The sequence below is a fragment of the Panthera onca genome, chromosome C2, assembly GCF_046562875.1.
Source record: "Panthera onca isolate mPanOnc1 chromosome C2, mPanOnc1 haplotype 2, whole genome shotgun sequence".
Lineage (NCBI taxonomy): Eukaryota > Metazoa > Chordata > Mammalia > Carnivora > Felidae > Panthera > Panthera onca.
In genome coordinates this window covers 95,116,693-95,139,884 of record NC_138347.1, presented here as the reverse complement: position 1 = coordinate 95,139,884, position 23,192 = coordinate 95,116,693, and the positions used below count along the sequence as shown (strand labels likewise).

Genomic DNA, 23,192 nt, shown 5'->3' with positions numbered 1-23,192 from the left:
ACTATGCTTATGTGTGACTGCACATAACCTTCTTTCCCTCACCTTCTAACCTAACAACATATGTTAATAGAGAGCTTCTTATTCGCCTCCTCTATTACTTTAAAGATGATAGCTGGTGGTAGTTTTATTTTACCTAACAACAACAACAAAAGAATTGTATACAGAGACAAGAGAAACAATTAATGAAGGCGACCTGGGCTCACAAGATAACCCTGGACACGTTTATGATTCTGAGATCACTTACTAAACAAAAATAGGAGAGAATGAGATGTGTACTTGGAAAATACAACATCCCCGTTGGTAAAGCGCTCCTGGGGCAAGGAATTCTGTGATAAGAAAACATCTTAAAAATGTTGAGGGGTGCACAAGGAGCAAAATTTAATATACCCTATGAGATCATCTGAGTACCAGATAAGAACACGTGCCTTGGGGAGGCTCTTCCTAAGTGATCAGACATTTAGGCCTGTGGGCTCTACTTCTTGGGTACTTATTTTCCCTTGATTTCTCTTAGGCATCAAAAGATGTTTTATATTTTACAGATGTGATATATATAAAAAGAAGAACATTTATTTATTTTTTTAACTTTTAAAAAAATATTTATTTTTAAGAAAGAGAATTGGGGGAGGGGCAGAGAGAGAGGCAGGCAGAGGATCAGAAGCAGGCTCCATGATGAAAGCAGTGAGCCCGACGCAGGGCTCAAATTCACGAACTGTGAGGTCATGACCTGAGCCTAAGTCTACTGCTCAACCTACTGAGCCACCCAGGCGCCCCCAAAATTTATTTATCTATTATTTTTATTTTTTAAGTGTATTTATTTATTTTGAGAGAGCGAGCGAGCCTGTGTGCATGAGTAGGGGAGGGGCAGAAAGAGAGAGAGAGAGAGTGAGAGAGAGAGAGAGAGAGAGAGAGGGAGAGAGAGAATCCCAAGCAGACTCTGTGATATCAGCACAGAGCTCAATGCTGGGTTCGATCTCATGAACCTTGAGTTCATGACCTGAGCCGAAATTAAGAGTCAGACGCTTAACAGACTAAGCTGCCCAGGAGTTCCAGAAGAAGAAAATGTATTGAAGCATTACACACTGGATTTGACAGGAGAGTGCATTCATAAATGAAGGAAGTCACTGTGTAGTTGCTATTCCTTTTTATAGACAGAGGCCCAGAATTGATCCCAACAGCTAGGATGGGCAGAAAGGCCAGTGCTTCCTCCTTTCTGTGCCAATGCAGATAGGAGGGCAGTTCAAGAATCATTTGCTCCTATTTTCGTTTTCTACTTTCCCCATCTACACTTCATGATAAGAGGAGACGGTTATGTTTTTTAAGAACGGGGATACGTCACTAACAACATAATGAAGCCAGAATGTGAACTTTCTGGTATCATTTCCACTTTCGGTAGGTGAGTGACAGTTGTACGGTTTTAAATTTGATTTGCCGGTGTAGCAGTCAAGAAAGCCATTAGCAAGAACAAAAGACTACATTGAATTAAACTCGAATGATAATACAAGAACAATTTACTCAGTTAACTCTTATTTGGAGAGAATAAAGAGATGAAACTTTTGTGGAATGGCAAAAGAAAGAGGGAATTGTAGCATCAAGTGAAGGTAGTTTTTCAAAATGGAAATACAGCTCAAGAGTTAAACTTTATTCAAGGTTGAACCCAGTAGCCCTGTGTCTTCTCTTTGTGAAATGATGGCTGAGTATAGAGCCCTGGTTCTCAAACTTTGCGGCGCATTAGAAACAACTTAGGAACTATGAAAGCTATTGATACCTGGGCCCTTCTCCCAGGCATTCTGACCCCACTGGTCTGGGCTTCTCCCATCCATTCAAGTGGTTCTAATGCACAGAGGTGCAGTGGTTTCATACTGGGTGGGATGGGAAGGCAGGGGAAAAGGGATATTGATTAAACTTCTTCAAAGATCATCAGAAAGAACTTTCAATAAATACAGGCTCCTTGAGGTTACATTTTTAACCTTGTCAAAAGGTTAACTTGTTACATTTTTAACTTCACTTCTGTGTAGGCTTTTTTAATTTTTTTGAGTTCTTTTTGGGAACCAGAAAGCTGCAGAGTGTAGCAGGAATGATTCCCACATCTGAATCTCTTTGCAGACTCAATCACCCAATGGGCCAGCTGCATTTGCTGACATCAGTGGAATATAAGCTAGAACAGTTCTTGAGAGAAAAGAGACCAGAGACATTTCTGCTTATAAAATTTCCCACCCTGAGAAGCCCAGACTTTGATATTCTCCACCTGAGAGTAGGTAGCAATGACTGGAGCTCAGACATCTTCAAAAGATCCTTGCTGAGTCCTGGCAGAGGTTAAAGGCCTATAAACATACAGCCTTTGTGGTACTTCTCCTTGATTCAGAGATCGTGCAGAGGTGTGAGGCTTCCCTTTGGAGGTCAGTATCTCCGGAGTTACAAAACCTGAGTGATCTCTCTGGCTATCCTGCTATAATTTCTTATGTCACTATTAGCTGGGAAGGGCAGAGCTTACTGTTTTTTTCAGAACCGAGGGGATGGCCTTTCCTACCTGTGCAGACTCAGAGGACTTGGTCATTCCAGTGACATCCCAGTAACATACCTGATATCGTCACCAGGACATTCAGTCCTTCTAGCACGTCCATCTGCTGAAATCGCCTCCGGTTGATCAGATTATAGACTTTGCCTTGCCCGCTTCGGTCCAAAAGCATCAGGCCGTTTTCCGTTCCCACCAGGAGGTTTACACCTGCAAATATAAGAAGCACCCCAAGACTGACTTTTTATTGCTTTAACCTTCTGCATCTGGGGTCCCTGTAAAACCTAAGAAACTGTGCCTTGTTAATATAAACTAATGGGCAAGTAGGTACCCCAGGAGGGAGTGAAGAAGTGAAAGCCCTGCCATAGTAATTAAATCACTGCCCCTCTGGCAATGAAATTACTTCTCTTTCATAAAGTGGTAGCAGCATTCATTACATCTGGCCATTTACTACCTAGTATAGAGTCCTCCTTAAGAGATGCTCTGGGCACAGCTGTGGCACTAGCATCATTACCTTTATTCCTTTCCTGTAACACCCATCCCTTTCTGGGCTCTTTCTATAAATCCCACCTCAAGACTTCTTCAAGGTGCAGCCCCGCCCCTGTCCACGCAGTGATCTCTAGCCTACCCACCTTCACCATACAGCAGAGTGCCCCGTTTCCATACCCCACTGGAAGAAAAGCCCTTCCTCCTTCTCACACAAAAGCTTACGAACGTCTCATGCCCTCAGGGTTCTGCTGTCTGTCAGGGAAATGACAAACCAATGCAAGTGAGGTGTTAAGAGCCTGAGAGTTGCAGAAAGATTGGCTGTAAGGGACCACTCAGGTATCTAAATCTAGCCCAGCCTATCTCTCATGCAATCATCCCTATTAGAAAAGCTCTAGCAGGTAAGTGGTCTCGTCTGGATAGTTGGCATCTTAAAAATTCATCCCTAGACAAAGTAACTCCTACCTGCCCCTGTAACACACCACACCACACACCACACACCACACACACACACACACACACACACACACACACCCCAACACACTGAGGGTCCACTGTGTACTGAACTATATTCACAAACAGGTAACTCTGTGACTTCTCTTGCTTTTTGTACATGTATTTTTTTGAGTAACATACATGTCTATTCTGTCCACAAATTATTCAATATCAAACATGGTCATCTTGTCTTCTGTCTCTTTTCCAGAGGACAGTGCCTTATTCCCTCCATCACATCTCCCATGAAATGGTTTCCAGGCTTCATCTACTTCCCCAAACATCTCAAATGCTTTTGTCCTTATAAGATTGTGGTGCCCCAAACTAGGCCTAGTATTTTAGATGGATACAGATGGGTCATGTCCTTCCTTAATCCGTATGTGATGGTTGCAGTAACACAGACCAGGACTTTGACAGAATTTCATCCCAACTATACTGAGTTTGAGGTCAGCTAAAACCCGTGCATGATTTTTTATAAGAACCGTAGGTTGATGTTTTGAACTAAAAGGGAAGGTTCATCATCTGTTGTCCTTTTCCAGTTTTCTCTTGCTACTACTAGCCTTCAGCAATTCACTAAAACATTCTAGGCTGGTTTGTCCGCTGTGAATAGGGGTCATATCTAATTCCCCTTGCAGGGTATTGCATAGATCATACAAGGCAGAATGGGGGACACATCACACAGTGCTGGGCAAATAGTGTGTGGTACATGGTAGCTGGTTCAGCAGCCGACTTTAGCTATCACTATTATGTGTCAAGGTCATTTCTGAATCTGATCTTGTTATCTTGGGCATTAGGTTATCAGCTTTTTTTTTTTTTTCATGTTTATTTATTTTGAGAGAGAGAGTGTGTGTGCAAGCATGAGAGTGGGAGAGGTACAGAGAGAGAGAGAGAGAGAATCCCAAGCAGAGCCTGACATGCGGATCGATCCCACAAACTGTGAGATCATGACTTGAGTCGAAATCATGAGTCTGACGCTTAACCAACTGAGTCACCCAGGTGCCCTATCAGTTCTTGCTACCTGTAAAATTGCTCTTGATTTCTCCTGAGGCCAAGATGGTCTCAAGTCAGAACTTGACACCCCTGATTCAACCATTGCTCTTCGGATAGTAAGCTCCAGAGGTTTTTAATATTTGAGGGTCGATGTGTTAACGAGTGGTAAAAAGAACTTACCCCAGAGAGCTGCACAAAGTATTTCTGAGTTGAATCGTTTCTTGTATTTTCTGATTTCTGGTGTGTCGCTGTGAGGTCGAATGTTGGTTGGGTTTACATTTACCACTGAAATCTTTCTTGCTTCGTTGAGTTTGGCCTGTTCTTGCCTAAGAAGTTCGCTAGTAAACAGAGCTTTGAGAAAGAGAATCAGAGAAGTCAGTGGCATCTTAAAAAACAACCAGTGGAGGTACGGAGAAGGGGCTTCAAAACACTATGATTTCTCATTTAGTGTGCATTATGGGAAAGGCACAGAAACTCTGAAACTATGTACATTTTATACTTTTTTTTTTTTTTTTTAGTAGACTACAGTATAAGTCATTCACAGAAGCAGGATTTTAACCATTAGTAAAACAGACTTAAAGATACTACTTGGGTAGTTTAGAGAATACATACACACCACCCCATCTCATAGAACACTGCAGGAAAGATTTACTTTTTAAAATTCCATATCATCAACTGACAGACTAGCCTAAGCCTCCCCTGATGATTAGTGAGCTGCCTAAGTCCAGAAAGCAAGGCTCTCCTCTAAATCAGCCAGACCTGTGCGGTAGGAAGCACACACCTAGAGCTCAACACAACCCAACGCGCACTGATTAAGTGTCTACTGCGTGCACAGCATTGTACCCAGAAATTGCTTTTGAGAAGTATGTGGTAAGTTTGGAGATCGCTGAGGAACAGCTTTTCCCAGGGCCCCTGGATACCTCTGGGTTCCTACCAGAAGCAAAATAGAAGAGATGAAAAAAAAATGGGAGACAAAGATATTTGTTTTAGAAATCCTACAAAAATAATAATGATAAAAACAAAACAAAACAAACAAAAAAACCAACCTCCCTTTAAGACAGGGTCTAAGCAGGAAATGGCTTAAGTACTAAACCAATAATTCATTTCTTTATCAGGTCACACCAGGAAGGAAAACCAAGCTGTTTCTAAAACATCTGGGCAGTTTTGCTTACCCGCAGCTGATGATTCTTCATCCTCTTCATCTTCATCGGTGGGAGATGTCTGGTAAACTCTGGGGTCCACAAAGGGGGTGAAGGAGGCCTTCGTGCTGCTCCCCATGCCATACTAATGGAAAGGCAAGAGGATTAAGAAGAACAGATAAGTACTACAGGAATGAACGATGCCAAGAATACTTTGCTTGGGCTTTAGAATGGTTACAGATTCTTCAATCTATTTAGCTTGTTCACACTCTGACCCTTGGAGTCAAGGTGTGCCTCTCTCTCCAGCTTCTCCCGGTGCTGGCTACTCACTGGCCATTCTGCCTTTGCAGGGTTCCATTAATTGTCAGATTGCAAGAGTTGCTGGGGGCAAATTATATTTTGGACCACATGGTAAGATGACCGTGATGACAGAGCTTATCTCTCCCTTGAAGTACAAACAATCGCTTATTGACCAAATGGTCTTAAGAAAAGCTGACACAATAAACTAAGTAAGCATGCCCACATAGCAGCATTTCATCCTGAACATCCGGTCCACCAAAGTCTCCCTCTTGGAGCCTTTGGGCCCTTGTAAGCTGACCTGGTGATGCAGGTGGATTGGTGTCGGCTCAAGAAGCCTTAAAATCTTTAACTCAGGGACAATTTCATCCAGGGATTGAATATTTTTCCCTCCCAGAATGGTCGCTTTAAAAGGATATTCCTATTTTCATGCCTTATTTAGGGACTTCATGAAGATGCTAGATTTGCAGGCAATGCACAGAGGGCTTGCTTAAAAAATAAATCTCAATAAAGACATGAAGGCAGACTCGACTAGGGAACAGCGAACTAAATATCAGGGCTTCACCTGGTGAAATTCCATATTTCAGCTCTGCCAAAGAAGGTACAATAACCACTTCCTCATCTTGTCTGTCATCTCTATTCCTTCTACTATGCTCAAGTCCTCTTAATATCACAAACAGACCTGCATTCAATATCAGAATATCTCCTTTCAGACAAATGTCTTTAACTGAGTTTTCACTTTCTAGCTTTATTTTCAGGTTTCCATTTAAAAATAAAAACATCTCAGGACCCCTAAACACGTACGGAGGAAACCGCAAAGATCCAATTGATTTTCCCTCCACCTTATGAAATTAAAATGATTTCACCCTCTACAAGGTAAGACTCCTTCCAAATGAAGAGCTTTCACATACATTCTCTCCTTTGATCTTTAGAAGAAGTCTGCGAAGGAGGTGGGGCAGGTACTAACATTCCCACTTAGAGCTGGAGCAGCAGCAGAATTTGAACCAGAGTCCAATCCCATGGGGTTCTTCTAGGTTCCGTCAGACATGTTCAGGCAGAGGAAACCTGACCACACTGTGGGAAGCCACAAGAGGATATGCGGCCTCCCAAGGCACCTCTGTTTTTTTTCCTTGAGGTAGAATCCAAAGGGTATATCATAAAAAGTTAATGTGTGGACAGCATCAAAAACACCAGGGCATATGCTTCATGATTTCCTTCGGGGCCTCCGTGTGATTCATGAAACATGACCAAGCCCCATGAACTCATCCACTGGTCGGGCTTGGATAGCTACACCTACGAGCACTGCCTAACAGACTGTATTTATTCAGGCTGTCTCCAGGGACTGTTTCTATACAGGCAAGCTAAATATCCCATTTCTCCCTTTCCCACACAATTTGGAGTTTAGGAAGATGGATGAGAGCCTATTTATCTATTGATTTTTATCTTTCATTTAACAAAGAATTTCAACCTCATTTTAAGTCAAACCTAGTTTGACTAAATCAAAATAAACATGAACCTCAACCGTTGGCCATGGGATCTCTATAGGCTAAAGTTTCTCTCACTGGCCTGGGAGATAGGAAATCCAAGTTCTAGTCCTAGATTTGTCACCAGCTAGCTGTGTGCCATGGGCAAGTCACTTAACCTCTCTGAGCCTCAGTACTGTCATTTGTAAAAATAGGCATTGGGCCAGATCTTTTTACCCCTCAGCTTCCATGATTTTCGTCCGTTAAAGTATTTGCATAAGTAGTTATATAGCAACCGAACCAACACATCTCAGGGAGCTTACAAAGCCTTATTCCTGAAGACAGCAGGGTTTCGACACCCCCCGCACCCCCAGGAGAACAGAGCTGTCACGACTGTTGCCCAGCACCTACCTCAGTCCCGGACTCCATCTCCTGCGGATGGGTGGAGACGCGTCCCAGGCCCTCGGTTGGTGTCCCGGCCGGGGAATGGCTCTGCTGCACCAGGTCTGGGAGGTTGATGTGGCCGGCAAAGCCATTGCTGTCACTGTGGCCAGACCGCTTCTTCTCTCCAGACGTCTGAGGGGGCACAACACATGGGGAGCATCAGAGAGGGATTAGAGAGGGAGGGTGAAGGCCACTGAGTGGTGTCACCCCTCACACAGCACAGGCACAGTCCCCAAACGGACCTGCTGGGGTGTGCGGAAGATAACAGTTACATTTATATTTTACTAAGAAAATAAAAAAGAAGTTAAACTTTGTTCACGCTTAGTATATGGACTGACCCTGCGGCCTTTTGCTTCTGCATGAGGGCAGTCAGGGTCACACAGGAAGTGGGAGTTCCCATGGGAAGGCAGGCGGAGGGGCTGAGCTCCTGAGGTCTGCATTTGCACAGTTCTCTCCTGCAGTATTTGTGTGTGTGTGTGCCTGTGGGTGCACCGTTGACTGGATTTGCAGGTATATTGCCAGGTTACAATGATGCGAACCCCTAAGACACATACATGACCTAAAATGCTGCTGAAACACAGAGGCTGGGATGAGATAATACTATCTGTATTATCTGTATCTGTGTGATACCTCTGTATCACACAGAGGCTGTGTGAGATAATAACCCACATACCATGTACGCCAAGAAAACGCAGAGATGCCATCTGCCCAGATCATAGGGCTCTTTGTCAGTCATGAGGTCAAAACAATGATTAATTCACCAGATCGGACAGGAGTTACAAAAAAATGTACTGAAATAAACCACAGATTATTTGAAACTACAGGTGTGTGTCCGCTACTGAATCTGAATACTGAATCTCTTACAAGCAAGTATGGTGCCTTGCAGTAAAAAACGGAAGTCATCATGACTAACAAGGAATAGTCAATAACAATATTTGAACTATTTTGTATAGCATCCCTTTTTAACGTCTTTTCAAGGTATTTTATAATATATATGATATGAGAAGTAGGACAAATGGATGAGTTATAAATAAATACACTGCAATTAAGTGGCATGCTCTCAAATTTTTACTGATAGGATTGTATGACCTAACAAGTTTGGAAACCACTGCTCTGCGAAACAAAGCCTCCTCTCACCCAGGGAAGAAATACAGGATTAAAAGACAGTTCTGCTTCCTAAAAGCCAGTAGCCACACTGCAGGCCTGGCCAGTATTGTGCTTTCTGATTTAACATTTGTGCGACTAGCTCACTGAGGTTTCTTAGAGCAGATCTGATTAAGCAATGATTCCCTTCTTTGCCTTTTCTTTCTTTCATCCATTTACCCAGCATTTCTGAGTGACTACTAAGTGTGAGGCATTTTGTTGAACATGGAGGGATCGGCCAGGATCAAGGCAGGTAGACATACTCCCTGCCTTCCTTGGGGCTGGCTGGCTTGGGCTCACTGGCCTGGCTTCCCCCTTCCAGAGCCTGTCCTTGTCTTGCAATGACCACTCTGCACCTGCTTCTGGCTAGAAGTGAAAGGAGGCAATTCTGGGGAGAGATGAAACAGATTCCCAAGTTCCTGAAGGGGTGCATGTAACGGATGTTACCGGGGAGCTTAAGAAATAACTGTAAAGCTGCGGTGCCCTCTATTTCTTGGCAACATGCTCCTGGCCTGCAAGCTGCCCAGGAGAGGGGCATTTTCTGGATTCATTTTGTCCACACAGTCTTCATGCATCCACAGCTTGTACTAGTGCCTGTTCTCAGGATCGAACATTTTGTCTTCTCAATGACATTTACAGGGTTCAGTCCTAATTTATCTCACTGTCTCCTATTTTATGTGTACTGGGCAGCTTTTCCTTTCTTCTAAGTTCTGTTCAAATACTGAAAGGCTTTTTAACATTTCCCCCCAATCTCCCAGTAGCATAAATCACACATGGCCTCTTTAGAGTTTTACGGGCTCTCTATTCTATCCCCAGCATTCTGCCTCGAGCCAAAAGCTGAGGCAGACGCACTGGTTATCAAAGACCTGAAGAGGCTAACGAGGGAAATGGCCCAGACAGTGAGAAGCTTGAAGGAATCCAGTGGTGACCGACCCCTGAATCTCCCCACTCTGAGTCATCGGCCTTCTGTCCATTCAACCAGCTCCTTTGAATTAAATACCTTCTGTGTGCCAGGCACTTTGCTAGCAATACAGAGATAAATGAACAACAGCCTGGCCCTCTAGGGCCTCCGTAACAGAGCCCAACAATTTCTACAGTCTTCACGCCCTCACCGTTCCCATGGGGGTGGGCACTAAGATTTCCCTGAGTAACAACTTGTGCCTGGGACCATGCCCAACCTTTAGGTATGGTATTCCCCCCAGTCCTTCAAATACCACCACAGGCTAGCTCCCATTATCCTCACTTTACACATGGAAAAACTGCAGTGCAGAGAATTCAGCTGACTTGCTCCGAGTGACACAGGTTGTAAGTGCTGAAATCAGGGGCTGTCTTGGGAGAGCCCGGGTGCTCTGGGCTGCTGCCGTGATAGGTGGCTCTGCTCTCGGCCGTAGCTGATTGGAGCTGGAGTGGACTCCTAAGCGAAGCAGGGTCAAGTTCCCTTTTGCAATTCATGTTGGGTCTGAGAGACACTGCTCAGTCTCTGCTGGGCAGCTGAACTGGGTGGGATGTGGTACATGTCTTGCAATTGGGGGATGGGGTGAGGGGAGAGCTCATGCTGGCAGAGGGAAGAAAGTGGTTCTGTGGAGCAAAAAGAACAAAGGAAATTGGAGGAAAGAGAAATGAGGGAAAAGGAGGGACAGGCATGGAGGAAAGCAGAGATGAGGGTAGGGAGAGACAGGCAGTTGAGAGAGCCAGAGGTAGCTGCCTGAGCTCCTGGTCCTTGTTAATTTCTGGTTCTGGCCCTGTGCAGGGTCTCAACTAACTCTTTGCCTTTAGATTCCCTGTATGAAATACCTCTGAATCTTTATTCCCCTATCTCTGATACCTACTGCACCTTTCTCCCCACCACACTGTAAGCTGTTTTAAGCGGATTCTTTTTCCTATCATTTCCCATTCCCAGCTGGTCAGTAGGAAAGGTGCTATAGACAGAGGCTCATGGAGTCCCAAGAGAGGCTTCAAGGAGTAAAGGAAGGCTGAATCAGACCCACGGGGATCTGCTGGGTGAAGACTGGGCAGCAGGGGAAGTTAGGAAGGGAGAATAGCTCTTCTGACAGATGGGTCCCTATAGACAATGTGGTAGATGACAGCTGGTGTGGTTTGTTCTAGAACTAGAGTAGGGAAAGGTTCTCTGGGACCATAGGTTAGGGGGAGGTAGAACCAGAGGGCCAGGGTGTGCATTGATAGGGCAAATTTGTGTGTCTTGGCAGGACTGTGGGTAGTAGAGCCAGTATTTTCCTCTAGAACCATCTTGTCCACTCCCATGAGAATGCTGTCTTGAGTGAGTTCTCTTTGATGTTCATCTTGGGGAACTGAACTATAGCACCCTATAAACTAAGCTCTATTATGAGTTTTCATTTTATTTTCTTATTTTTTTGTCAGGGACATACTTTTACTTGCATTTGCCTTTGTAATACCTGTACTTTTAATGATTCCAACTCAAGGTTGTTATGTTAAAAGCCCACCTTTGGGAAAGCTGGCATTTAGAAACTGAGGTACAAAAAGGTTTTGGGGCCCTCATTATATCAAATTCATAGAAGACACTGGTGAGTGCTATTTTCAAAGTGATTGGCTGTGGTCACAGAATACTGGGGTGCTTTAAATAACACAGAGCCATTTGGATATGTCTGGCAACTGAACTGAAAATGCGCCTCCCAATATCTTCTTCAAGGTACTGACTCTGTCATAACGACTCTAGCAAATTATAAACTGCATTAGAAAGCAGAGTCAGAGAGTCACTCACTCAGAACATTTCCCCTCAGGTTTTCCAAGCAGCAAGTTAGAATGACAGCAGCCTTCTATACCGCCATCGGAATTATCCATTCACCACATTGGGAGATTTATATATCAGCACTACACAACGTCAGCTTGTGCAGCCAAGTCCATTTCTTATTTCAGGCTTACAGGATAGGGCTCTTTAAAGCCTACTTCAAAGATTCGGCAGGGCCATATCATGAAATTCTAGCAAGTTGCTTTGTGAACTACTTTTCCAGTTACTGACCTTCTGCCAATTATTACTTCAAAGGCCTTATTCATCTCAAAACTACACTTCCTTTCTTTCCTGGGAGAGCAAAGCCTGCTATTATGGTTTCCCAAACTATCCTGGCTGTAGAATGACAGATGATATACATTGTTTCAGAGGCAAGAGTAGAAAGGGATAACAAGTAAAAGGAGAGTGAAATGAAATAAATTACAGTTGACCCTTGAACACATAGGGGTTAGGGGCATGGTCCCCCAGTGGAGTTGAAAATCTGAGTAGAACTTCTGACTCCCCAAAAGCTTAACTACTAATAGCCCACTGTTGACTGGAAGCCTTATCAATAACATAAACAGTCGATTCACACATATTTTGTATATGTATTATACACTATGTTTTTATAATAAAGTAAGCTAGAGAAAAAAAATGTTATTAAGAAAATCATAAGGAGGAGAAAATAGATTTATAGTATTGGACTGTGTTGAAAAAAACCCACACATAAGTGGATTCACACAGTTCACACTCGTGTTGTTTGGGTCATCTTATGAGTCATACACTATTATTTACAAAATTTTATAGATGATAACACAGACCCAGGGAGGTACATCAAGTAACTTTTGCCCAATGTTACCAGCTATTGTTTTCCTTCCAATCAGAGACTTGTCAAATTTACACGGTGATGATGAAGTGTGAAAGAAGAGAAGACAAATTCTGATTTGTCAAGGCCCTTCTGGCTGGCACAGATGCAGTGAGGAAGTGTATGTGTAGCGAGCACATGCCCCCCACTCAAATGAAGTGATGTTCCTCGAGTTTAAACACACAAAATCAGGAGTACCTGGGTGGCTCAGTCGGTTAAGGGTCTGACTTGGTTTCGGCTCAGGCCATGATCTCATGGTTTGTGAGTCTGAGCCCTACGTTGGGCTCCATGCTGAATGTGGAGCTTGCCTGGGATTCTCTCTCTCCCCCTCTCTGCCCCTCCCCCACTCGCTTTCTCTGTCTCTCTCTCGAAATAAGTAAATGAGCTTAAAAAAATAAAAATACAGATAAAAAACCAAAATCACCCAAAGCAATAGGTACATTTTTAAGTAGATCTGCATATTTCTTTTTTTTTTTTTAAATCAAAATAGCTCAATAGCCTTTTAATGTTGGTTTAAGCAGATAAGATGATATCACCGTTTCTTGGAACTTCTAACCATTTTCTATACATACAATCCACAAGGATAAAGCCATGGGGAAAAGAGGCATAACAAGGCCTCAGATGCTACTGAGTGAGGCCATGCATTCCCATTTCGCTGCCGTAGGAAACATCTGGGTTTGCCAGTTTTATATCCTCAAGCTCAAATTCTATACTCTGATTTGCATAGCTCCTACTGAAGAATTCGGACTAACGTAATTAAGTCACACTGCGGAAGCTTAGAAGGATACAGGAAAGAAGGCGGTGGACAACTGAAATCACTCAGCCATTTAGAAGCGCGTGTTTCCTCTGGCTCCCCACCCCCATTCACTATGCTGAAAATACATGCTGCCAGCATTCTCTGCGAAAGCTCTGATATAAATACCACGTAAGGAAGCACTTCCTCTTCACAGTTTTTATACCAACTTACCTCTCTTATCATCAAGGTTCCTTCTCTTGAAATACTGCTGCTGAAAGTGTCTGCGTGAGAAGTCTCCAGCCCGTGCGTGCCGACCATTCCCACATTGTACTGCTCGGTGCTCCCGGGGGCTCCTGTTGGTCTGAGATGGGAAGGAACGGTATTAACAGCAATGTGTGTTTAGGGAATGCCTGTTTCCTGTTTATGTTAATTTTTCAAATTGGGGTAAAATATATGCAACTTAAAATTCACCCATTTTAACTATTTCTAAGGGTACATACAGTCAGTGGCCTTAAGTACATTGTATTTAATTTTTAATGTGGTGCTGATGCCTGAACAGGTGTCCTGCTTCTGCAGCATCCTCTCTCGACCTATTCTCCATGCAGCAGTCCTAGAGAGCAAGCTTCAGACTGTCCAAGGAAAAAAACACTGCCGTCGATGTCAGAGCCCCTCGCAGTCTCTGCAAGGCCTCCAAGCCTTCTCTACTCCTTCTCTGACCAGCAGGCACCCTGACCTGTGCTTTGCTCATGCTGTTGCCTCTGCTGGAAAACTCTCTCCCACTCTGGCTCTTGGCTGGTTGCCTCTCTTAAGTAACAATATTTCATCTTAAGTGATACTTTCCTTGAGATGCCTTCTCTTACCACCTAGGTTTTAGCCCACCAACCCCTCTTTTTTCTTTCTCTTCATCCTTTGTCTTATTGGTTCTTATCACAATTTATGATTCTTTCTCTTTTTGAGTCTCTTGTAACTTTCTCCCCCTGTCTCGTTAGAACATATGCTTATGGGGGCAGTCTTGTCTCTGTTCATTACTGTATACCTAGCGTAGAGCTGGGCACAGAGTAGGAGTGCAACATACATTCATTTGATAAATGGGTTTTACACTATTTATGGAGAAGAAATATCAATTAAGGGCATTCTGGCTTACTAGGACATCCATTAGGTAGGCTGTTTAAAAATATGCAGCACTTTTTAAAACCTCTGTAATTACTCCACACTGTGGTATATCTATTTTTAGTTTGTTTCTTGTTCTTGTGTTTAATGTCTAATGGAGAAGGTAACAGGACCTTCACATACACCCCGAGAGCAGAGACTCATGTTTTCTATGTGCCCCGTAACACAGATCACAACATCAAGGGAAAATGAGAACCAGGTAGGTGATGTGATTTGTCTACAGGATTTTAGTTTCCATGCAATCCTCATTGATACCCTGTATCAGCAGCTGCCTCTTTTTTAAAGTGGGTTTATCAAAAATAAAAAATGTATCAAGGCTTCTCTCATTAAATATATTAATTGTATCTTTTACTATTTTTTTTTTTCCTCTTAACTGTTTCTTACGTATTTGAAAAAGACATTTCTGGTCTCTTGGATCCTATCAAAGTCCAAGTACTTGATGAAATACTCAATTCAAGAAAGAAGAAACATGACAGACTTATGACATCTCTGGGACAGAGAAAGCATATGTTAAGGATCCAAACAAAGAGGTGATAAAATGGGAAAGGGAGTCCAGACCAAAGAAAAGTGCATAGCAAGATGCTTACTTCAAAACTACTAAACTGGAACAGTGGATTGAATGAATCTAAAGATGAGTTAGAACTGACGTATTTGGGAAGAAAAAGAAGCAATATTTCATTCTCAGAAAGGAGCCATTTATAGCGATCCAGAGACATGGAATAAGAAACTGCTACAATGAATGCCTGACATATTGCTAGACTGGCAAATCAGAATAGTTCTCAAAACTACGATATCTTCACTCATTTATTTGAAATTTTATTTTACCTTGTGTGTGTGTGTGTGTGTGTGTTTGTGTGTGTGTGGCAAAAATATGGAATGTAAGGCAGCTAAATATATATATTTATATATTATATATTTATATATTATGATATTTATATGTTATTATATATAATATATATTATTATATATTTATATATCATAATATTTATATATTATATATTACATATAAAATATATACTATATTATATTATATATTTATATATTTTATATATATTTATATATGTATATATATGTATATGTATATGTGTGTGTGTGTGTGTATATATATATGTATATATATGTATATATATATATGTATATATATTTAGCTGCCTTACATTCTTGTTTGGGACAAGACGGTGTGATACAAATAAGTCCATAAATGGGGCATTTATCAAAAGCTAAAGCCTTCTGGGAAGGGAGGCACTTTCCTTCTTCGTCACTCAGACATCCTTGGCCACTGTCAGAAGTGTAGGTACACCGATGGTGACCACCGCCAGGCTGACACTGTCCAACTGAGTTCCCTTTCACCATTAAAGTTCATGGGAGTGAGAAGATCAAAGATATTTTGGCCCCACTTATTTTTTTCACCCTGATGATGTTTGATTCCCCCCAGTTTCATCAGAAACATGTCAATATGAGTGAAATTTTCATAAAAGAGGTATTTTCTAGAGCTAATTCCATTAAGACAGTTCCTTGATTAATTTCCCATATATCTCAGCTAAAATCTTCCTCAATTTATTTATTTTCAGTATTGTTTTACTAAAATTATCATCATAGGTTCCAATTCTTCCCTATGTAAATTTTATGACAAAGATTTAATCAGCCAATCAAGATGTTTATCCCTGTCATCTTTCAAAGGCTTCTGTGGTCACTACTTCTACCAAGTCCAATTTGTTTGTATTAGTTTTAAAGGTGTAAATTGTATTAAGAAGGTTTGGTTCATCTGTCAAGTTTTAGTCAGTAGCAAGTTTTACAGTGTAGAGTGTTAGCCACTGTCAGTTTTACCTCCTGCATATTTTTAGTGAGATTATTTTTTTTCTGGGTTAATTTTTATACTTAAATTTTTATGAGTCAGAACTGCTTCATCTATGATAAACTTTTATGGTGAACAGTTCAGGCTGTTTTGAGTTTTTAAAAATATTACTTCTACTAGTAATATTCCTTATATTGAATAAAAGATAATAATCTGTATTTCTCCCTTGGCCAATTTTATCTAGAATGGTGAGCAATTTCTCTTAGTAAGGTTAAGGTTGTCTAAGGATTGGTCTGTTTTATTCTGAATCTTTTGTACATTCTGGATATTAATTGACCACACCATTAATTTTTCTGTTATCAATAGTGGCTTTTGATTATGGAAAATTCCTACAAACTTCTGCATGTTCTGAATCACTTTTCTACAGAATTCTTTTTTTTTTTTAATTTTTGAGTTTATTTATTTAAGTAATCTCTACACCCAGTGTAGGGCTTGAGCTCACAACCTTGAGATCAAGGGTTGCATGCTCTTGCAACTGAGCCAGCCAGATGCCCCAGAATTCTTTTTAAAAGGCATAGTGACCGCAGCAATTTCTTACTTGACACATCTCCAAAGGCAAGGGAATTAAAAGGAAAAATGCACTATTGGGACCTCATCAAGATAAAAAGCTTCTGCACAGCAAAGGAAACAATCAACAAAACTAAAAGGCAACCGATGGAATGGGAAAAGATATTTGCAAACGACATATCGGACAAAGGGCTAGTATCCAAAATCTATAGAGAACTCAACAAACTCCACACCTGAAAAACAAATAATCCAGTGAAGAAATGGGCAGAAGACATGAATAGACACTTCTCTAAAGAAGACATCCAGATGGCCAACAGGCACATGAAAAGATGCTCAATGTCGCTCATCAGGGAAATAAAATCAAAACCACAGTCAGATATCACCTCACGCCAGTCAGAGTGGCTAAAATGAACAAATCAGGAGACTATAGATGCTGGCGAGGATGTGGAGAAATGGGAACCCTCTTGCACTGTTGGGGGAATGTAAACTGGTTCAGCCGCTCTGGAAAACAGTGTGGAGGTTCCACAAAAAATTAAAAACAGATCTACCCTATGACCCAGCAATAGCACTGCTAGGAATTTACCCAAGGGATATAGGAGTGCTGAGGGATAGGGGCACTTGTACCCTGATGTTTATAGCAGCGCTTTCAACAATAGGAAATTATGGAAAGAGCCTAAATGTCCATCCTGATGAATGGATAAAGAAATTGTGGTTTATATACACAATGGAATACTACTTGGCAATGGGAAAGAATGAAATATGGCCTTTTGTAGCAATGTGGATGGAACTGGAGAGTGTTATGCTAAGTGAAATGAGTCATACGGAGAAAGACAGATACCATATGTTTTCACTCTTACGCGGATCCTGAGAAACTTTCAGAAGACCATGGGGGAGGGGAAGGGGAAAAAAAAGTTACAGAGAGGGAAGGAGGGAAACCATAAGAGACTCTTAAAAACTGAGAATAAACTGAGGGTTGATGGGGGGTGGGAGGGAGGGGAAAGTGGGTGATGGGCATAGAGGAGGGCACCTGTTGGGATGAGCACTGGTTATTGTATGGAAGCCAATTTGACAATAAATTTCATATTAAAAAAATGATCCATAGCATAGGAGGAAATAAAAATGGATTATGGAGAAAAAAAAAACCAAAATAATAAAAACCAAAAAACAAAACAAAACAAAAAAGGCATAGTGAGTGCCTTCCTCCACATACTACAACTCTTCAAACTGTTGCTCTCTATACTTGACTTCAAGCATCTCAAGGAAACTCAAGTCATTTCTTAGCTCTCAAGTACAATGATTGCTCTTCGATACTTTGAGTGTTTGGCCTCTTGTCTGTCTACTATGACTGACCCTCCAGTCCATCCTTCTCTGCTCCCCTGACCATATCACTCTTCTGCTTTCAATTTATAAGAGTTCCCGATTAACCATAAGATAAGCCTGTGGCTTACAAGCCTTCCTGTATCTGGTCCTTGTGTATTTCTCTAGCCTCATGGTTTCAACGAAACCTACCTTCTATTTCTAACTCTAACAACATATGATTTCTAGCGGTTTCCTACACACATCATGCTACCAACACCCTTGGGCAACTTTAGTGTATCTTCTGTCCACGAATGGTTCCCTTACATTCCCTGCCTCCCTCTAGGTATTCCATCCTTTACACTGCAGTTCAGGCACTCTCAAACCCCACCTCAGCCCCACTGGGATGGTTCAGTAGGTGGCTCTCCATTCTGCTTCCACAGTATCCCCTGTCACTTCTAACCATGCACTCAATGCACAGTCCTGCAGTTATCATATCTCAGTAATGTTGGTATCTTCAGTGCCAAGCACTGTGCCTGGCATGCAGGTGAGATCCAGTGAATGTTTTATAAGTCCACAAAGGCTTTGTTTAATAACCCCAATAAACATTTCATTCAAGTTTATTATCCAAATATACCTCTTTTGTGAAGTGATGAACAGTCAGCTATGAGAAGAATTATTACCATGCTTAAAGTGTCCTGAATACCTAATGTTGAATTTTGTCTTTTTAAAATTGACAAAATAACTTTAGCATTGGGTTCACTTTATATACAGGATGTGCCAAAAACAATTTTATTATAATTGTTATTAGAGGATAATGAAAAAATTTGTTCAGCTATGTCACAGAACTTTATAGCATGAAGACTGAACTTTGATGTATGCAAATTAAAAAAATCACTTAGGAGGTTGGAGGATCTAAGGAAAGAATGTAGACTGTGAAGAGAGAGAGAGAGAGAGAGAGAGAGAGAGAGAGAGAGAGAGAGAGATACGGAGCATGGGCAGGGGAGGAGCAGAGAGTGAGACACAGAATCCAAAGCAGGTTCCAAGCTCCGAGCTGTCAGCACAAAGCCCGATGCGGGGCTGGAACCTACAAACTGTGAAATCATGACCTGAGCTGAAGTTGGATGCTTAACTTACTGAGCCACCCAGGTGCCCCACAAATGTATTTTAAAAACGTGAGTTGGAGATGGAAAAAGGTTGACCTAAGTAACTCTGGAAATAAATGGAGTCCCCTAAGATTAAAGGTAAAAGAAACAGCTTGTAAGCACTGTACTCTGACTGATAAAGTTGTTTCCCATAGGTATACTGGTTAACCATTCTGATCCTGCTCTACATGGGTACTGGAAATGAACAACTAAGCAAGAATTGGCAGATTGTGACAGCCAGGTTTCCCGCTGTTGGAGTGGAAATTGACAGGTAAGGAAGCAGAAGGGGATAGAAGGATCCATGTGGTAATGAATCAGAGTTGGAGATATCAGGATAAACTTTTATTTAATGTAGATACAGATGGATATATATAGAAATATTTATAGATATGTGTACATAATGGGTTAATATACACAATATATATTTCCTTGCTCTGTCAGTTGAGAGGGCCTAAAAGAACTGATTCACTAGTAGCAATGAGCACACCTAGTGCCCAACTCTTGGTTCTAGTATCAGTTTTTAATAAAGGGAATCAAGGCTTCTAGGAGGAAAGGGTGATTCCAGGACTAGAACAGGAAATACATGAGGTAAGCCTGGAACATCTTGTAGTGTCAGAAAGTAAAGAAGTGCTTGGTGGGGGGTAGGTCAGCCACAGGCGTACAGGAGCCAATGGAAAGAGCTTCCAATGGTTGAAGGTGGAACAATTTAAGCAGCAAAATGAAATAGTGGATTATAATCCGAAGCACTAAATAAATATCCATGAACCTATACTGATATAAATAAATGACCGAATAAATTAATAAATGGAGAAGAGATAAATTCCTGCAGAATAATTTCAAATAAATTATGTAAATACTCTACCCTAAAGGAACACAACTCCCTACTCCTTAAGTGCAGGCTGTGTGCACTGGCTTCCTTCCAAAGAGTACAGGATGGAAGGGGGGGGCGGGGATTACATTACAGTAGAGAAACCTGACAAGCATTACCTCAGCCAGATGATCAAGGTCAGTGTCAACAGTCTTAAGTCACACTGGTAGTACATACCCTTGATATGAAGTGATAAAAGTCACATGTGACCTCTGTGATCTTTCTCCTCCAAACCCATAACTTTGGTCTAATCATGACAAGAACATCAGATAAATTCCAGTAGACGGGAATTCTATGATATTCCTAATCAGTATTCCTCAAAACTGCCGACTTCATTAAAAAGAAGGTAAGTCTGAGACACTGTCACAGCGAACAGAAGCCTAAGCAGATATGGTAACTAAATAACTAAATGTAACAAGATGGGATCTTGATACTGAAAAAGGACTTTAGGTAAGTAAAAGCTAAGGAAATCTGAATAAACTTAGTAAAATGTATCAATACTGGTTTATTAAGTGTAACATATATACATACTAATGCATAATGCTTATAATAGGGATAACCGTGTGCAGGGGGTAGGAGGAGTAACATGGGAACTTTGTACCATCTAAACTTTTTTGTGAATTTAAAACTGTTCTAAAAAAATAAAGTTATTAATAGTAAAAAAATGAAAAAAAAAGCAATGATTTAAAAAAAAAACACTAAGGCGAAAACAGCTAAAACATTTTATAGTTAAGGTAATCCTTTGTTCTAAAAATTATTTCCGAGGCACAGTCTGGGTGGGAACAATGAGTTGTCCAAATTCCTATAAAGACTGTAACAGAACAAAACAAAACACTTCTACTGATTAGAAGGTAAACTATAGGAAACTTACAGTGATTAGGCCACAGTTTTAGAACAATAATTTTCTCTAATTGGATTTGTCAAAGTGTTCCTGCAGGTACTGATTTAATTCAATTCAATACACATTTATCGAACATCTGCTATATGAAAGGCTCTTGGTTTAGCATTGGGTGGTGGCTATAAAAGTTGAGGAAGACATGGCTCCTGAAACTAAAGAGATTAGCATCCAGAAGAGCTTAAAAACGTAACATGAATCCTCAAAAACAAGGCAGGATGTAAATGGGAATGCAAACTAGAGGGAGAGGTCACTCCAAGAAAAGGCACAGCACTGGAAAAGTGCAAGGCATTTATTTGCAAGAATTGATAGGTCAGTTCTGCTGGAGCATATGTTGAGGGAATCATGAGCCGCAGGGATGAAGAGGGTCATAGGGCACTAGGATACAGCATGACCAGAGCCACGCTTCTGCAACACTAATAAGACCAGAGCTTGAAAAATGGATGGAAAGGCAGAGAGGACCACAGGTGAGGAAGGGGAGCATTACAACAGCCTGGCAGGGCAATGGGGTCAGAAGCTCGGCTTTCCAGTGATAACAGAATGAAGAAAACACACGGCATGTGGCTTTCATTGTCCAGACTGCATTTTAAAAGACTGTACACAGCTCAGGGACTATTCTAGCAGCAGGTAGTCATAACGGTTAAGACTGTGCCTCACGTGTACTGTTCTGAAGCAGGTGCACGTACTTGAGGGAAGGTGCTGATACAAAAGGGTGTTTTTTCAGCTTGCTCGAGCTGATGCAAATTCACTTAACGTACCTTTCCTTCCCTTCTTCCCGTTCTATACAGCTCTTACTTTTTCCTGACTATAAAAATAGTACATGCTCATCATAAAACTGGGGGTCTACATAAAATAAAACCCACTCACAATTGTATAATCCAGTGATAATCACTTTTATAATTTTAGTCTATTTCCCTCCACCCATTACTTTTCTATGCATGAAGCATCGGGAAATAGTGCAGTTGGTTAGTTAATCATCTTAATTATGTGCACTCTTAATAGGTGCGATCTTATACTATAAATATGAAACCAGCACTGTACATAGAAAACAGTTGTTGTTTTGAACACTAGGATCTACAGCTGCTTGTCTGAATGGCTGGACTCCATTTCTGAGAAGCTCTTTTGTATACATTTCATGGCAGTGAACTGTGTTGCAATCCCAGATATATATGTGTATATATATGGCTCTAAAAATACATAGCACAGAATGTAAAGGCTTATCTTAACAAGATAAATCTTAACAGAAAATAAAACTTATAAGAATGTACATAAGAAGTATTCTAACTCTGAAATACCCTATTCCAAAAGACACGATTGTTTTATAATGAAAATTTTTAATAGTGTGAAGTATACAACTATCATGCTATAGCACAACAGGCTGCTTATATTTTATATTCACGAAAATGCATATATTTACCAAACTGGAATAAACACATATAGACACACCCACGCACGTATATCTGGCCTTGTCTCTGATTGTAGCTCATATACAAATAAATATTTTTAAATGTTCTTCTTTGAATGTGCACTTCAATCTGTCTAAAATTTACCAATTCTTCAAGAGCCATGTCAACTTTTGCCTCCATTATAAGCATTCAGTGATAGCCTATTTATTATTTCTGGATGATAGCAATAGATCCTCTGAATTGCTTTACCAGTGTCTAGCCTGTTCTTTTTACAAATCATTTTGCTGAAATGATTTCTCTCAAACATAGCACTGATCATGTCATTTCCCAGCTCAAGAGGCCTTCTTACCAGTTCCCAATGGCCACATGGTGAAGCACATACTTCTTGGTCTGGTTTCACTAGTCCAGACCACCCCCCGACCCTGCCCAGCACACCCTAAATTCCTACCAGAGTCAACCTTCTGTGCCTTTACTTCAATTTCCTCCTGCCTGCGATTCCCATATTACCCCATGTTCTCTTCTGTCTTGACAACAGTTATTTGTGAACATGTCTTTCTTCTGGATTGGGCTATAAACTCTATGAAGTCAGGACTTGCAATTTCAGTTCAGTGCAACTGAATATAAATCAAAGCCACCGAAGACCACCTCTATTCCAGACATCGCACAAGGTGTTAAGAGTAGAGAGAGGAATGAGACGCCATCTTCACCCTCAGGGATCTCACAACCCAGAGAGGGAG

General features: G+C 41.3%; 1 protein-coding gene across 8 annotated transcripts in view; it reads right to left on the bottom strand.

Annotated features, from left to right (window-relative positions):
• The window catches only part of TNIK (TRAF2 and NCK interacting kinase), a 392,848-nt gene that overhangs the window by 14,440 nt on the left and 355,216 nt on the right, over window positions 1-23,192 (bottom strand). For 4 of the 8 annotated variants that reach the window (XM_060640743.3, XM_060640735.3, XM_060640736.3 and 1 more), the window contains 6 exons: window positions 13,545-13,674; window positions 7,791-7,955; window positions 5,653-5,764; window positions 5,324-5,410; window positions 4,661-4,831; window positions 2,579-2,722 (listed from right to left, as the gene is read on the bottom strand). In XM_060640743.3, coding sequence (XP_060496726.1) covers window positions 2,579-2,722; window positions 4,661-4,831; window positions 5,324-5,410; window positions 5,653-5,764; window positions 7,791-7,955; window positions 13,545-13,674 — 809 coding nt within the window. The remainder of the gene's footprint in view (window positions 1-2,578; window positions 2,723-4,660; window positions 4,832-5,323; window positions 5,411-5,652; window positions 5,765-7,790; window positions 7,956-13,544; window positions 13,675-23,192) is intronic. The other 4 variants (XM_060640737.3, XM_060640739.3, XM_060640740.3 and 1 more) reach the window with 1 other exon arrangement.